The sequence below is a fragment of the Phaethon lepturus genome, unplaced genomic scaffold, assembly GCF_000687285.1.
Source record: "Phaethon lepturus isolate BGI_N335 unplaced genomic scaffold, ASM68728v1 scaffold10250, whole genome shotgun sequence".
Taxonomy (NCBI): Eukaryota; Metazoa; Chordata; class Aves; order Phaethontiformes; family Phaethontidae; genus Phaethon; species Phaethon lepturus.
The window spans coordinates 17419-34400 of NW_010512589.1; the positions used below are offsets into that span (position 1 = coordinate 17419).

At 42.9% G+C, this 16982-nt stretch overlaps 1 protein-coding gene across 1 annotated transcript in view; it reads right to left on the bottom strand.

Annotated features, from left to right (window-relative positions):
* Positions 1–1981: 1981 nt before the first annotated feature.
* The window catches only part of LOC104621102 (multiple epidermal growth factor-like domains protein 6), a gene marked incomplete at its 5' end in the record, with an annotated part of 62090 nt that continues 47089 nt past the window's right edge, over positions 1982–16982 (bottom strand). The window contains 10 exon segments of the mRNA XM_010287503.1: positions 1982–2061; positions 3095–3258; positions 3260–3425; positions 5571–5696; positions 6336–6464; positions 6772–6900; positions 9171–9299; positions 10878–11003; positions 11879–12007; positions 16736–16867. Coding sequence (XP_010285805.1) covers positions 1982–2061; positions 3095–3258; positions 3260–3425; positions 5571–5696; positions 6336–6464; positions 6772–6900; positions 9171–9299; positions 10878–11003; positions 11879–12007; positions 16736–16867 — 1310 coding nt within the window.

Here is a 16982-nt window from a genome sequence, read left to right on the forward strand (position 1 = left end):
CTTACTGGAATGGGGCCAGTGGAGGGTCACCGAGGTAACTGGTGGTACAGGAGAGTCTGAGGGAGCAGGGTTTGCTCGGTCTTCAGATGAGAAGACCAAAGGGAGGTATTATTGCTGTCTTCAACTACCCCATGGGGGCTGTAGATGAGATGAAGCCAAACACTTCTCCAAGGTGCACATTGAAAGGAAGAGAAGTGGCGGACCAAAGTTGAAACTTTGGAAATTCTGATTAGAAACTAGGGAAAAAAACATCACGAGCATGAAATTTTCACTAGGACAGGGGCTCCAAGAGGTTGTGGGATCTCCGTTCTTGGAGGTATTCAGAACTCAACTGGATGAATTGCCGAGCAACCCCGTTTAGTTCTGAAGTTGGCCAGGCTTTGAAGAGAAGCCTGGACCTCCAGAGGTCTCCTACAACTTAACTTATTCTATGATTCTATGAAAAATCTTGAATATAATACGATGCTTGTGTTACTATTGTAGTTCAACTCTGCAGTAAATGCATAATGAAGATCAAAAAGATGTCAATCGCTTGACTTGGGTCATTCTTCTCCAGCAGTTGCTAATATTGTATCTAATTGTCACACACAAGATTTACCTTATCAGTTCCAGTTCAATGAAATTTCCCCAAATTCCCATAATTGTGTGATCAGAACCAGGCCAGCACATTTCCAAAAGAACATTTAAAATGTCACAGCTGACAGTAAAGCCCTGCTGAGAGCCACACACTTCTGACTAGTTTTGGGACAACAACAATTTTGTCACATTTCCGTTGAGTAAACTTTCCAGCCACCCTCACAGAGCTGTCAAGAAGAAATGACAAGGGATCAGCATCAGCGATTTTCTGGCTGAAAACAGTTGATTAATTAATTTTGACACATTCACAAATATCTGTACTGTGTTTAGGATGACTTTCAATACCTATGAAGTGATGAATAACAATAAGACTTCCGTGAAGCTTGAAAAATACCTACCAAACCTGTATTGCTTCCAATAGATCACAGTTTGAATTAAACTCCCAGCACCAAAATGTCCTCATTCTATTAAGCGGCCAAGAGCAGCTGTTGAATGGTGTCAGGACTTTTAAAAGCTGACAATCAAACTATTGTGCAGTAAAAGCACATTATAATTCTTTATATAAAGAACACAGAGACTCCCTTTAAACATCTATCCTTGCTTACTATCTGTTTTTTCCATCCAAACAAAACTCCTTTCTGCATTAGGAGGTACTGCTTTACAAGTTTGACTTGGCAAAGCTCTGAGAAAGCCAACTGACAAGATGGGAGAATGCAGAAAGCCAGAAGAGCCTGACAGACAACATCAGACTCTTTGGAAGACCAACTCAGACATAAGCAAGATATAGATGGAGACCTTCCAGTCAATCCGCACTAGAAATGTGGTACATATTCTAATTAACAACTTATCAAGGACTGTGGTGAGTTCTTCTTCAGTTGCAAGTTTAAAATTAGATTAAATGCTTTTCTAGAACACACATTGTTATTCAAAGAGGAATTAACTTGGTAAATCCCACTAGTTTCTGTGCAATGTGATTTTGCACTGGATCCATATCGGCTTCATAATCCATGAAACGCTCATTAAAATTCACGCTGGTTGTCAAGTAGGTTTAGAAAGTCACTTATATGTAGTGTGGCTCACTGCATGTTGGTATGGTACATACTGCTTATCCCGATACTCTTTGGAGCTGGTCTTATTAAAAACGTCCAAGCTTTCAAACAATGAATTATATTATATAATCAAAAAGAATGTCCAGAGCAGTTTAATGGAGGGGTAAGAGGCTAGGAATAAATCCATGAAACAGATTCAACTTTTTAAAAGGATCCAGCTACTAAATGGCCTCTGTAGTCTTCCATAAGAAGTGTGAATACTTCAGTACAATTCAAGCTGAATTGAATAGCTGTTTTCATATCCAAATTCAAATACCGCCTGTGCATATAAAACAGTTCATATATTAGTCCAAATGTTACTGTTGTAGAGCTTTTGGAAAAATATTCCCTCTTTCTTGAGATTGTTCTTCAAAAAAGGGAAGCTTTGGAGGGCCACCTAGAGAATTAAGCAGAAACAAGGTTTCAGGTCTGTATAACATAATACTGAAATATTATATAGATGATACAATTTACACTGAAATAATTCAGTAAACGGTACTCTTCAAAAGCAGGTGGAGAACTGAGTTACACTGGCCTCCTCACAGAGGACAGAGGGCAGGCAAAACAACAAAACATCTCTCAAAAGGAAGGTTTCCAAAGTGTTTCCTAAACTAAATGCAGAATTGTATGGTATCACCATCAAGTCAGTTGTGATTAGACTACAAGTGGGAGGAAACTTTCACACAGTACTTTATCTTGTTAGGAAGAGAAAGTATCTAAATAAAAAAAACCCAAACCCCTGTTGTGATAGTGCAATGTGCTCTTTAGCACCTCACAGATCAATCCGAATCTGTTTTCCAGTGTTTTATCTGCTTATCTGGTTTATGATATCTCACCATGGTCTTTAAAACCTGACATCTTTACAAGAAGTAAGTAAACGTGATGGCACGCACAGCAAGTAAACCTCCTTATTCATCTTACAGATGCTGTGGATATCAACTATTTCAGGGCAAGATTTCATACTGGCAGGCACAGGAGAGTGTACAGCTCTCCAGCACAGCTGTGTTGGAGGCAGCCATGGGAATCCTTGAGCAGCCTGGGCAAGATCTCCACTTCACAGCCTGCTCTGAGGGGGAGTCAGTTCAGCTTGGCCAAGACCTCACAACCACCTGGAACGACTGCTGGCACTCTGCAGCGCCTGCTGGCATTTGCACCATCAGGCTCCTGGACCCTTAGGAGGGCAGCACACACCAACACAGCCCTTCCAAGCAAAGCTGCTGCTATCACAGGCTCTGAGTTTTTCATCCGAGGTGGAAATGCAGAACAGCTTCTGCCTCACACAGCCCAACACAGAAACTGTGGTGGCTGCCGCTGGGCACCGTGTTTGCGTGGTGAGTCGCTACCCTGTCCAGAGGGTCCACTGCCCACCACCATGGCCAACGCATGATTTCGTCCACTAAGACAGCCTGCACATCTCCAGCTTGTGTTACCTTCTTTGCAGGTTGGCCCCATCCACGTGGCTGGGCATGCGCAGTTCCCATTGTACGGATTGCACTGGGATTTGCTGGCACACTGGCATTGCAGGGCGCAGTCGGGGCCATACTGGTCTGACCTGCATTCTGGAAGGACAGAAGTGTTTGGAAGATGGTGAACGCTCCCTAGTAGTCTCCCTGTTCTCCAGGATCAGGAAGCTACTTAGACACCTACATCTGTTAACATTAAAACATGACATTTTGGGAAGCCTTGCAGTCCTCAAGTTTCATTTACTGCATGGCCTGCCCAAACTGTAGCCTAAAGAAGTTCCCAGAATGGAAATCATTACTGGTGTAAAAAAAGGGGTTGACAGCCCAACAGAGAAGATCTTGGGATCTGCTCAGGAAAGTTTCTGTCAGCATCCTGGATCTGCACTATCACCTACAGCTCTCCACTGCACAGCTTGGCCGTCTGCTGCACCAGCAAAGAGCCTTTGCTCAAAGAATGTGAAATTGAAAATTAATCAATTTTATGTATACTCTTATGTCTTACTCCGATTGCACAATTCTGCTGCCTCTTGGCAAATTAAACTCACAAAATGTCTCAATCCCAAATACGAATACGTTTCCTACCTAGGCTGACAAATCCTCATTGCAATTTTTTTATGCAGTCAGAGAACAGGCATGAAGGAGCAGTTAGCGGCGGGTCACAAGGCAGGGTGCTAAATACGCTGTGAACAATAGCCCTCTCTCCCTCACCTCGCTAGAAAATACTGTAAATAATCAAGGCGCTCGCTTTCTCACACAGGCACCATTAGGTAAATAAAAGTGCTGCGGAGCCCTGCATCAGCTGCAGCCCCAACACGTGGGAGAACTCTCCCCATGCGCTCAGAGCTTGACCTTTTCAATTAGGAAATGTTATGAGAAAAGGTCTCCTCAAACACCTCTGGACCTGATTTTAATTTATGTAATACCACATTTTCATGTTAATAACAATGTGTATTTAAAGACATCTGTTGGAAAGTCTGCAATGTTAATTTACCACAGAAAAAGAGCGCCCATAAAAGTCTGTTATATTCTCTCTTTTTTTTTTTTTTTTAATTAACATTTTGCCTGTTTAATGGGTGCTTTACCAGAGTTCAAATTAAAATCAGGCCTTTTATCTTTATGGCCGCTGCACAGTCACAGCTGCTCACAGTTATATCACAGATGAACTGAGCCTAATTGAAAATAAAAATGCAAATAAAACCTACCCCATAACAGCTTTTCATGGATGGGGGCTACCCTCGCTGATTTAAGAAAAATAAAAATGACTCCTAGAGTTTGCAAGAAGCAAAACCTCGGTTCACATTTTTGGTCCTGAGCTTCCCCCTTGCGTTCCACTTCTGCCTAAAATTTCGCGGGGAAGACCCTGGGAAGCCCAGCGCCTGCAGAGTGGGGGGCTTCCACGTCTGAGCACAGCAAATCATTTTCCATTTTCGTTTTGCAGGTTGCACTAGCACTTAAGCTCTCAGCTTAATTATTGCATTAATAACAGGCCGTTTAAAGCCATTTCCTGCCCTATCCTAGAACAAAAAGAGAAATAATATTCCCCCACTGTGATTCTGGGGCTCGGGAGGATTGTGGATCCTGGCGTGAACCTCCAATATCAGCACATGGATGTTCACTCCTTTTATCTTGCTTGCCACAACGTTGGGATCACAAATCTCTTCTTACAGTGGTTTAAACCCATGCCATTCCTTTTACTTCAGTGATTACCCTAAATTTACAGTGCACAACTGCGACCAGAGTCTGGCTCAAGAACCTGGCTGCCCCTGCAACCAGCTCACCAGGGCACAGCGGTGGGATCGGTTTTCCGTACAGGAGAATTTTCTCACCTATAACCCTCGTTACAAAATCTGCTCTCGTGGGGCAACCAGTTCCCGAGCACACAGTCCGAGTGCCTGTGCTGCTGCTAAGGGAATTTTATTTGGATTAAATGTTCCTGGACTACTGCTGAACCCCAGAGGCAGGCATAGCTCCTGCAGCTCCGCTACCCTCATCCGCAGGGATTCCACTCTGCTTCCCGGAGAAGCAAACCCAGAACTGGACGTACTTTCGCAGTGGTCTGAAAAGGGTCGCGAATGTCCGTGTGACAAAACACACGGGCAATCAGATCTCTTCATGCCCATCTGCGTCCTCTGGAGTCTTCCCCACTACATCTGCAAAGCTGTGGGACTCTTGGTACATTCTTCACCAGCGCGCGTTCTCCATAACTCAAGGCCAATGACATTTTACAGCTGACCCACAAACAGCTTTCCTATCAGTGTATCAATTTAAATATTGATTAAAAAAGGAGGTACAGCCTGTTAGTAAAGCTGTTGATAACCCATAATTTGCTACAAACAATGTGCTCTTGAATACCAGCAAATGTCCTTTTAGAGTTACACTTAGACCAACAGGTCATATTAGTTTAACTATACGTAGTCCAGCCCTTAGAAAATACTACCCTTACCAATGTCACATTTGTCTCCAGTCTTCCCAGGTGGGCAAAGGCATTTCCCAGTCTCTGGATCACAAGGAGCATCTCTGCAGTCACAGCGGCGCCGGCACCTCTCCCCAAACCAGCCCCTGTCGCAGCCTGACAGCAAGAGCGCTTTTTTAGACATTTGAATGGCAAGACGTACTTTAGGCCAGAGTTTTTCCAGGATGTCTCAGAGGAAAGCTCATAAACTCTCCAGTGAAGCCAAGTTTAATGAAGAATCGAACATAGTGGAATAGGCATAATATTTATATGAACTCTCCTTATGTTGGGTTTGTCCAATCTAACCATCTGTAAATCTGTCCCAGAAATGTAACTGGCACTTATTTTCATTTTTAATTAGAACTCTCTAGAAGACCATTCCATAACACTCAACAGGTCTGACATACACCTATTTAATAAGATCATTTGGAGTTTTAGAAGCAAATTTAAAATCAGTAAAAAGAACTTATATTTAATAAACAACATGTGGAACTCATTGCTGCAAGACACCACAGAGACCAGGAGTTTCACCGTATTAATTGGAACCAGATTAGTTAATTTATAAGGAAATGAGAACACCCAGCTATATAACAGGTAAACAATCCCAAATCCAGTGTTTCAGGATATTCATAAAGCTCAAAATATGGAAGAAGTTGGTCTCAACAAACATTTGAGTAATGACATGTTTTTTTTCAGTTTTATTTTGGTTTTCTGTTTGGTTGGTTTTTTCCTTTTACATCAGAGGGGTACAAGTACCTTTCTCACAGTAGACACCTTGATAACCCAAAGGACAAATGCACTGTCCTGTCACTGCATCGCAGCTCGCTCCATTTTTACAGGCACATGCATGAAGACAGCTTAGCCCATAAAATCCAAGGGGACACCCTGAAAAATGAAAGTATCAAATGAGGAAAGTCTATGAAGAAAAACATACATCCCTTTAATGTCCTACGTATTCTCAGCTATGTTCCTTGGGAGCCAACAAAAATTGTATTTACCATTAACTCTAATAATGCCACATGCTTTTAGCTTAACTTGTACCAGCCCAGCATCAGAGGTAAGCACGTTACTCAGATCTGGAAGCAGCCAGGTGATCTGGGACATGCCAAAAATTTTACATGAACAGGTGAGATGTTTAGATGACCATTGTGAAGCCCCACGTCCCATCACTATTGGACACCGGGGCACTTACTGTGCTCACAGGAGTGGCCGTAGTAACCCTCGGGGCATCGGCAGCAGCCCGTGAACCTGTCGCAGGTGCCGTTGTGCTGGCACGAGCAGTCCAAGCCGCAGCCAGGCCCGTACTTCCCCGGGAGACATTCTACTGGCGGGGTATGGACAAAAAAAACAGACAGACAACACCATAAAAGAATCACTGACCTCACCCAGAAAAGCTCTTATGTGATAGCTAGTATAGCTGAAATACGGTGCCCATACAATAACTCGCAGAGTCGAGGAGAATGCTTGTTAAGACACAGCATTTCTGCACAACTATGACGTACTTGCATACTTTGATGAGAAATCTTTTATATTATATAGATGCTCAAACAGCAATTTCCTTGTACTTTTTATAGTCTACCTTTTTTAATTTGTCTCTTCTAATATAATCAATGTTGAACTTGTACCATGTATTTTAAAGGCACATAATAAACGGTATAAACTGTATCCTTTTTTTTTCATCCTATATTGACAGCAATATTTTCTTTTAGACACTTAGAAAGTGTGAAAGAAAACACAAAGCTTTTCCTCCTCTGTATTATCATTGGAGTTCACGCTATTCCAATTCCTACTAAAACCAGGAGGATCTCTCTTTCACACATAGCAACAGACTTTCCATGTATAATGAGATATCTGCTTTTACAGAACTAAACATGTCTTAAATTACTGAAAACCAAGTCATGCAAAAGCGACTGCCAATATAATTAACCTAGGCATCACTTCTGCATTAACTTCCCACTGCTGTGATAATTTGAAGCTGGGCAGACCAAATTAAGTAAGTGTGGCCGTCCAAATAATCAGATTTGTAACTCCGTAAATGTCATACAAGATCTTTCAAGAATATCATATCTAATCACTGGAAGAAGGATGCCTGATTAGCTGTCTTTGATTTCTAGTCAAAACACACTCAAAACCAAACTGCTGTGGAAATCAGGACTCAAATTTCCAATAACTTGGCTATCTCTGTCAGAAGATAAACAGTGAAGATCTTTCTAGTGACATACCACACAGTTCTTTACGTGCTGTGGGCATGTCTACCCCTGTGCTTGACACCAGAGATGTTTTATCTAGGGACATCTATAAGATACAGCTACGATCCACCACTCCACATGGCGACACCTGCATGACCCTACCGAGGCTCTGCAACCCAAATCTAGCCGTTACAGATGTTTCAAGGAACAGACAAATAGAGGTGAACACAGGGGGTCTATGCAATCTGAAGTTAGCCAGTTACTGGTAAAATGCACTTTTTTAGGGCTTGTCCACAGTGGTAGTCACATGAGTGGCTCCAGGTAGTTAGCGTCTTTCCTCTTCTCCCTGCTCCTTCTCGGCACACACGCATGCATGAAGTGGGTCTCCGAGTCTTCTCAGGTGCAAAGTGAAACAATTACATCAAAGAATTCTGCTGAAAAAGTGTCATCTCTCTATGACATTTTTATATAGGGACACTCCCCTAAAAGGACCAGTTCTTGGTAAAGATACGTATGGAGTTTGAGGTGGATATTCTTTAGATGTCAGGGACAGAAAGGCTGTAAATGAGGGCCTGGGATTGTGTTGGGAAGATTGCACCATGGCAGTTATGATGTAACACTGATATTTTTCTTGAACATGAACTCAGAACTAACTATTTTTATTTCATGCCAGTAAATTCATGGTTTCCTGAACATTTAAGTCCATAACTATACAGATATCTCTTACCTGGAGAGAGAAATGGGAACACGGAAATGCTTGAAATTTGAATGCTTGAAATGCTTGAAAACACAAAAAGAATGCCTTTTCGGAGATGGACAGAAAAGAAAGTCATGGAAAGACTCTACTCTGGGCTGGCAGGAGGGTTTCTGGAATGAAAACTGAGCTTATTCTGTTTACGTATGCTATGTCTGCGTAAGGGAAAGCTGCCATGGAGAATTAAGGGCAAGATGGCAAGACAATCTCAATTGCTTTGGACAGATGCTGTCAGAGCTGTACTAACCAGGAAGTTCAACTGCAGTCCAATGTCAAAGGGAAGAGAATAGCAAGAGAGAACATATCAAGACAGGAGGGAGATGTGGGCTTCGGCTCACCTCGGGGTAAGCACATGAAAGAAGACTCAAGACAATGTTCCCATGAACAAAAGAGCAACAAAAGTTGGACAGGAGATGAAATAAGAGTCCATGCAAATAAATTTATGAGCGCTACAGAGCAGAACTCAGGAAATTGTTTCTGAAAAAAACTCTAAAGCTCCAACGAGGGGTAGTTCTGGGTGAGAAGCTACAGAGATGAATGCAGCTGGGAGGCATTCTACTGAAGCAAAAACTATCCCCTTTTGTGGGTCTGTAGACACTGCAAACCCCTGCTTGGTACACATTCACTACCATCAAAGCAGAAAATTACCTTTCTCACACGATCTTCCTGTCCAGCCAAGCCCGCAAGTGCAGTTGCCATCCACATGGTCACAGATGCCACCGTTCTGACAGGTACATGTCAGGTGGCAGTTGGGGCCATATTGTCCCTGGGGACACACTACAGAGAATTAACAAAGTTTGAATAAAAAAAAAATTAGCATCCAAAAAAAAGATGAAGGTGACAGGGAATAAATACAAACACATGCTCCCCATAGAGTATCCCAAGTGTCTGATGTCTCCCCGAGGGCTGTGGGAGACTCTACTCCATGCTTATGAAACCCTGGCCCAGATTGCCCAGAGAGGTCGTAGATGCCCCATCCCTGGAAATATCCCAGGTCAGGTTGGACTGGGCTCTGAGCAACCTGATCTAGTTGAAAATGTCCCTCCTCACTGCAGGGGGGTTGGACTAGATGACCTACCCAAACTAGTCTATGATTCTATGATTCTTACTAGCAGTTTCATCCAAACACCCTGTCACTTGGCTTCAGTCCACATTTGCTCTTCTTGCTCCACTTCCTTTGTCCCATCTCTCAAATCCTTCCCTTTAGCAAATCCTCTCCCTTCACTTTTTCAGTTAAAGTAATTTGCTTCTAAATTTAGTCCCATCCACAGCAAGCTCACACTGCTCATGTTGCGTGGTACATAGAATCATAGAATCACTAAGGTTGGAAAGGACCTCTAAGATCATCAAGTCCAACCACCAACCCAATACCACCATGCCCCTAAACCATGTCCCGAAGTGCCACGTCTACACGTTTTTTGAACAGTTTCAGTGATGGTGACTCTACTACCTCCCTGGGCAGCCTGTTCCAATGCTTGACCACTCTCTCAGCAAAGACATTTTTCCTAATATCCAATCTAAACCTCCCCTGGTGCAACTTGAGGCCATTTCCTCTCGGTCTATCACTGGTTACTTGGAGAAGAGACCAACACCCATCTCACCACAATCCCCTTTCAGGTAGTTGTAGAGAGCGATGAGGTCTCCCCTCAGCCTCCTCTTCTCCAGACTGAACAGCCCCAGTTCCCTCAGCCGCCCCTCATCAGACTTGTGCTCCAGTCCCCTCCCCAGCTCCGTTGCCCTTCTCTGGACACGCTCCAGCACCTCAATGTCCTTCTTGTAGTGAGGGGCCCAAAACTGAACACAGGATTCGAGGTGCGGCCTCACCAGTGCCCAGTCCAGGGGCACGATCCCTGCCATACTCCTGCTGGCCACACTACTTCTGATACAGGCCAGGACGCTGTTGGCCTTCTTGGCCACCTGGGCACACTGCTGGCTCATGTTCAGCCGGCTGTCAAGCAGCACCCCCAGGTCCTTTTCCACTGGGCAGCTCTCCAGCCACTCCTCCCCAAGCCTGGAGCGTTGCATGGGGTTGTTGTGACCCAAGTGCAGGACCCAGCACTTGGTCTTGTTAAACCACAGTCTCTGAAAACAGTCACTTCACCTTTGTGGAAAAACCTGCAATGGTAGCAAGCGTGGTGGAGCAAAGCAGTGAGATGTGGGCAAGAGACAGGGGTAGGATAAAAGCAGGGTGATGGAGCAGAGAGGTACAGAGGCAGAGTACAGCAAAATGCAATGTTATCAGGCAAAGGCATTGGGACACACAGCTATCAACAATGTTTGGCCCTGAGTTTTATTTGCTGGTTGTTTTAAGTATGTCACCAACTGACAAGATGACCTTGGGTCCCGCCTTGTTACCTTGCTGACAGCTGGGTCCCATTTGGCCAGGAGGACAGGTACACTTGCCAGTCTGTGGGTCACACTGACCTTTACCACATGCACAGAACAGGGTGCAGTCCTTCCCATACCGGTTTTCAGGGCAAGCTGAAGGAAACACAACCTTTTGTTAAACACCCTGGGTATCCAATGCCAGTTTTCATTTTTAACATAGTCAGGATCTTATAGGTAGAGTTGGCTTTGTTTTTATTCCGGTTAACATGCTTCAAAGCAACAACTATAAAACCAAAACCCATCCAAAGTCCTGACTGCTTCCTCCTCTGAAACTTTACTTGAGGTTATAAATATAATCCATGATTTTACATGGAACATTTAGTAGGTTTCCTACCAAAACGGTGAGTGTACAACTGAAACGTCAGCTGCTCATCCTTCCAGCTAAAAACATCTTTCCTTCCTTAATATTGATGCTGTCCTAGGCTGAAGAGCAAAGTCATAGACTACTAAACATTAAAACATTGCCTTTCGGTGAATAAGCTGGAGACAACTTCATAGAGATCATCGTTTTCGAAATAGCACAGAAATTCAGCCACACAATTTAGGTCAAAAATAGAGAAGTAAGAGTAGGGTTGCCATGGAGTCTTCACCAGTTTTGCCATGACAAAACTTGATCCTTTTCCCATTTATTGAAACAAATGGCACCACAGTGTGAAGCAAAATATTGAGATAATTTCTCAACCTAGAAATTTTGGACAGGAAGAAGGAACTCAAGCAATTCATGCTGAGCTGGCTCTAGAAATAAATCTGGGCAAGCAGGCTGTAATCCTGGGATGAGTGTCCTTGCTTCTATGCATGCAGAAGAGAGGGAAAATATTTTGCAAGAGATTTTTTACAAAGCTGGAATCTTGATTTACAATTCAAGGAGGAGGTAGCTGGGATCTGTCTGTTTTTCTACTGACAAACTCTTATGCAGATTATTCTCTCTGCTGTTTTTTGAAAGAAGCAGAACATGAACGTTGGCTTACTTTTACCGCAGTCGGCTCCAATGAAACCAGGCGCGCAATCACAAGTTCCCGATGCGGGGTCGCAATGGCCTCCATTCATGCATTTACAGGGATTTTGGCAGTTTGAACCATAAGTACCTTTTGGACACCCTGTTTTAAAAGAACAAAACAGCAATTAGGCTATGTTGCCACGGGGCCCATTGCATTTCACATCATACACACTTTGTTGCTTTCAACCAAAATTAGATTTTCATTTTCTAACTCTGTTCGCTTGTAGAGGGCCAGGAGTAGGCACTGGCAAGCAGATGGTTGCCTTGGGCAGTGCACTCCTTGGGGCAGCGAGGCAGTGCTGACTTGCAGTGTCAAACCTCTGGAGAGCTGGACCAACTGCTGCTGCCAGCTCTACCTTCACCTCCCATTCCTCACACGTGATGATAGCAAGAAAAGCAAGCCCAGTTCTTCAGAGGTTTCCCTCCTGGATTTCTATTGCAAATCAACCTGTTCCCCTTTTTCCCTCCTATAGCAGAGATGGAGAGATGGGGCCCTGGTCCCTCTTTCAGGCAACAGCCTGGTTTGCCTCAGACGGTGAGAAGCCAGGAGCCATCTCTGCCCCTTTTAGCTGACCAGTTACGGATACTGGGACAGGTCTCATCTTTTAAAAACATTTTAAGTTGGAGAAAGTTTGTTTCCTCCACAATCTACTCCTTCCCTCCAAACTGGAGTCAGCATTGCTCTGGCACAGCTAGTGGGCTGTGGATGGAAGACTATGAAAACGTGCACATGACAATAACATGAAATTTCAGAAGATACCTTCAGAAGATAGATACAGGAGAGAGATGCTTTAAATGCGAAGTCAGAAAATCCACTGAAGAAAAAAACCAAAGCAGCTGTATTTTGTAATAACCAGAAAAAACATTAGACCTGGATGGATTGCTGAGCCAGAGTTACATGGCAACGAGATGTCCATGAAGAGGTTTTCCAGGTGGTAGCCAGTATTTCTGGTTTCTTTTTGGACAGCTAATTATGAAGGAGTGCTGAACACAAGATCAGGAAGACATGAATGCATCTGCCATGCTTAGCTCATGTCTTCAAGATACTCTTTTGAGTGATGGAGGCTGGAACTGAGGAAAAGAGCGGGGCAGAGCTGCTAGGCACATGCCTCCATCAGTCAGGGTTGCCTCCAGCATCCCACCACTGAACTCTGGAGATGCAGGTTATTATCCTAATTTTCCAGTGTACTGGAAGAGAGAAAAGCCAGTGCTTTTAGAGAAACATGATCATCATTGAACAGTTACACCAGTGTTACTACCTCCAGAAGTAATTTCTTCACTCCTTCCTTCCTTCCCTTCCCCTGGCAAAATGAAAGCCAACGGCTACTTGGGAAATCTGGTTGAGTATATATTTGCACACGTCTCCAAGCAACAGATCTCTCACAGTCTGTGCGTAAATAACTTTATACATTTTCTCTCTTTTCTCAAGGCATGAATGCATAGTGTGAGTGGCTGGAGAAATCTCTGGATTTTTTGAACTATTCAATAGAGAGGGAGAGCTTATGGTGAAGCTTTAAAGGGATGCCTTTTAAAATAAAACTGAAAATTGGCTTCTGCTCAAATCAGGATAGCAGATCATCAGGACTAAACAGATACACACTTTTACAGCATGCAGATACTCTCTCCAGACCTTCTCAACCGTGGCTTCTTCTCAGTGAGTACTTTATTGTCAGAGCTTCCATCTGTCAGTATAGAAAATCTGTTTCATGTGCAAACCCTGGCATCAAGGAGTGAGCCACGCAACATGTATTTCACTTCCACCAAGACATGAAATTAAGGACACACCATTTAACTGGACTCTAAATGAGTTTCTCTTTTCCTCCTCCTCCTTTTGGTCATCATTTGGCTTTTCTCTTTTTTACTTCAGTTTCCCACACTCCCAAACGCGCTGCTTCTCCCTGGCAAAACTTTCAGAGTTGTTCTTCAGCTCAAGACTAGCAAGAGCTGCTCCATTACCGAAAGGGATGCAGTAATTCCCCCCTTACCAGTTTATTTACCCTTGCAGAGATTTATTTATTTTGGTTCAATAGGGAGCAGCACAAGCAGGGCAAACACATCAGCTGCGACGTTCGCGTGATTATTAACAAGGCCATCTCATCCGTTACTGCTTTGCAGGAGAACCTCTGTGCTACCGCTAGGGCAATTTAGAGTGTCCTGCCACTTAAGTAGGCCCTGCCTTTATACAGAGGGTTAGCCTCTAAACACCAGTTATCTCATAAAGACATTTTCTAATTTAATAGTTTCTTTTGCATCCGACTTGTGTTTTTCTGAGAACGCAGGAGCAGCAGCCAGATTTCTAACTCATTTCCTGATTTTTTTTTTTTCCTTCTGTTTTGGGTGGGTTTGCCATGATCAAGAGCTCCTAAATCTTTTCATACCAACTGCATACACCAGGGCTTTTCTTACCAGTGCTATTAACTACATTGTCAAAAAATTACTTCTGAAGCATCCTGTTACCTACAGCTTGAAGGTGAAGCTGGTGAGGTCTTTCTGGCTCAGGGTTCACCCAGACCAGTAAATGTCACAGAGATGTAGCACGGGTTTTTTTTATCCAATACACCACCACTTACTGATTTTTTTTCATAACTTCACTCAAGTAGATCTGCCCATCCACCGAGTTATGGACAACTGATGGGAACCTTATTGCTAGTTTTGTCTGCTTCCTCTGGATCCTGCCAAGAGACTGTTTCAGCTCTTCACTCCAAAATTTGAGAACATGAAAGCCTCGTTGCTCTTGGCTCCTGGAAATTTGACTTCCCAGCCAACTACACCTTTTATAGATACTTTCTTGAACCTTTTTTCACAGTACTATAAATATAGCAATAGTTGCCAGAAACCATTTCCAGCAGCATCCAACCACATGTTGACTGGACTGAAGCCCATTTCATGTCTTTGGGAGCGGCTCCCTGTGCTGTTTTTAATATTATATCGAAAGCTTCTTCATCCTGGAACAGTCCCAGTTCTCTCTGTAGTGAGGATGATGGGAATATGGAGTATTCCCAGCAAAGTCAGGCTAGCTATCCTTGGTTATCAGACAGTCACTTCAGAATCAGGCCCACGATCTCTCACTCCACTGACCTGAACCTAAAAATAACTCCCACTTAAACTGTTTTCCTTCCATTTTTGTGTCTGCCTATGCATTGATCAGAGTGGCATAGGAAACAATAGGAAAAAAACCCCAAACCTACATAGATGCAAGACAAATTTTCTCTCTCTGTGAAGCTGTACCATTCCATTATGTCTCCAGTAAATGTCTAACAAAACTATATTTATTAAGTAAGAATTTGCTGGGCAAGATATCGCGTGTTTTTGGAATCTAAAAGAGCACAGCACCATGAATGATCACGTCTCACATCATAGGTTTAATCCTAGCTACACTGGAGCCCATGGCAAAATCCCCTCTGAATGCAAGGAAACATAATTTCAATTTGTAAGTAATTTCTTTTATATCAGAACTTCTGTGTAATTATTAATGTTCTACATTTTAAAATTCTGAAGTAAAATCTTAAGCGTCTCTGCAAGGTCGAGGACATTTACTATAATCTATAGAGACTTAGTACTGTACGGTAACGTAGAGGTAACGACTACTGAAAGATTACTACATAAAAGTAATAGATTACTACGTAAGAGTAATAGGCTAACCATGATTAAGTCCTTTAAAAAGATACTGTTAAATACTTGATCTCCACTACTCTTCTACTGTAATATTTATTATAATCTAATATATAATGGATCCAGATGGCTCTAGCCTAGACTTTGAAGGACGGATTTTGAACTCGCAGTGAGAACTGATGTACTACGGAGGACAGAATCAATCCTTACATTTACATTTATATTTTGAAGAATAACTTGTGATGACATGATGCTAATACGAATGCCCATCTCTAAAATGAGCCTCTTTCCTATTCCTACTGAAAGAATAAAGCACAGGTTTAACCCTTGCTGGAGCCACATATGTTGCAGCTGACCTTTGTATCTAAACTGTCACCCAAAAAAGCAAGGAAAACAAACAGAGCCAAGCTGGATTTCTAGGAAAGGAAAATCAGTGTTCACCAAAGAGAAAGCTTTTTTTTTTTTTTTAAAAATGAGACTGTTACGAGCCGTGGAGTAAAAACAAAATTAAAGTTGTAAATAAAAAGGTAATTAACTGTCTCCTTTTTTGGATACTTTGGTATATGTTTCTTATCAGTTGCCACATTCCACCAGGAACAACTTAAACAGATGTCCTAAAATACTGGTGTGAGGCATGTGGATCTGGGAATATTTTTTATGATGGAGCGTTCAGCCAATTGGCATTTTGTCCTCCACGCTAGTCGCCGTTTTTCAATCCAGAGTAACAATTTGTTTAATTTGATTGTTCCTCAGAAGGCCCTACAACTTAACTGACTTTATGAATCACTTAGATTTATTGCCGATTGCAGCTTGTTGTTTTCTAATAACCATTTGTCTTTACTTGAGCACACATGGATTTCAGGAAGTATTTTGGCCTAGGTATTTGGAAATGAAAGAGCTACACAATACCCAGGTGTAGCTGAGGATGAGAGGTGTAAATGCAGAGAATGATACTGATATTCTTACAGCATGGCATGAAATTGGAAAGAACTTAGCTAGTAAACGAGTCTTTTTGTAATTAATATTTTTCAAAATTTTTTTAATTAATTCCTGGCAATAATACAGGTATTTTTATTATTGCAAATTAACCCAACCTATGCCTACTTTATCTCAGCCAACGCTGAAGGTACTGACACAGATGGACTCAAAGCACCAGCCCATGCTTCTGCGTAACTCGGTCCTCACCCAGAAAGCAGGCAGCCCCAAAGATACTCACGGAGGTGGCAGCGGGCCCCGTGGTACCCCGGGCGGCACGCACAGTCGCCAGTCACCGGGTGACAGTCCTCATTCTCAGCAGAGCACTGACATACTCGGTTACAGTTCTTACCATACATGCCCGGTGGACAAGCTTGGGGAAGAGGAAATGTAAACCAATAAATTAAATTTGTCTTGGTAAATATAGCACTGAAACAAAGAGCGAGCTCAAATTTATTAAATAAAATCCCTGCCTACAGAACGACGCT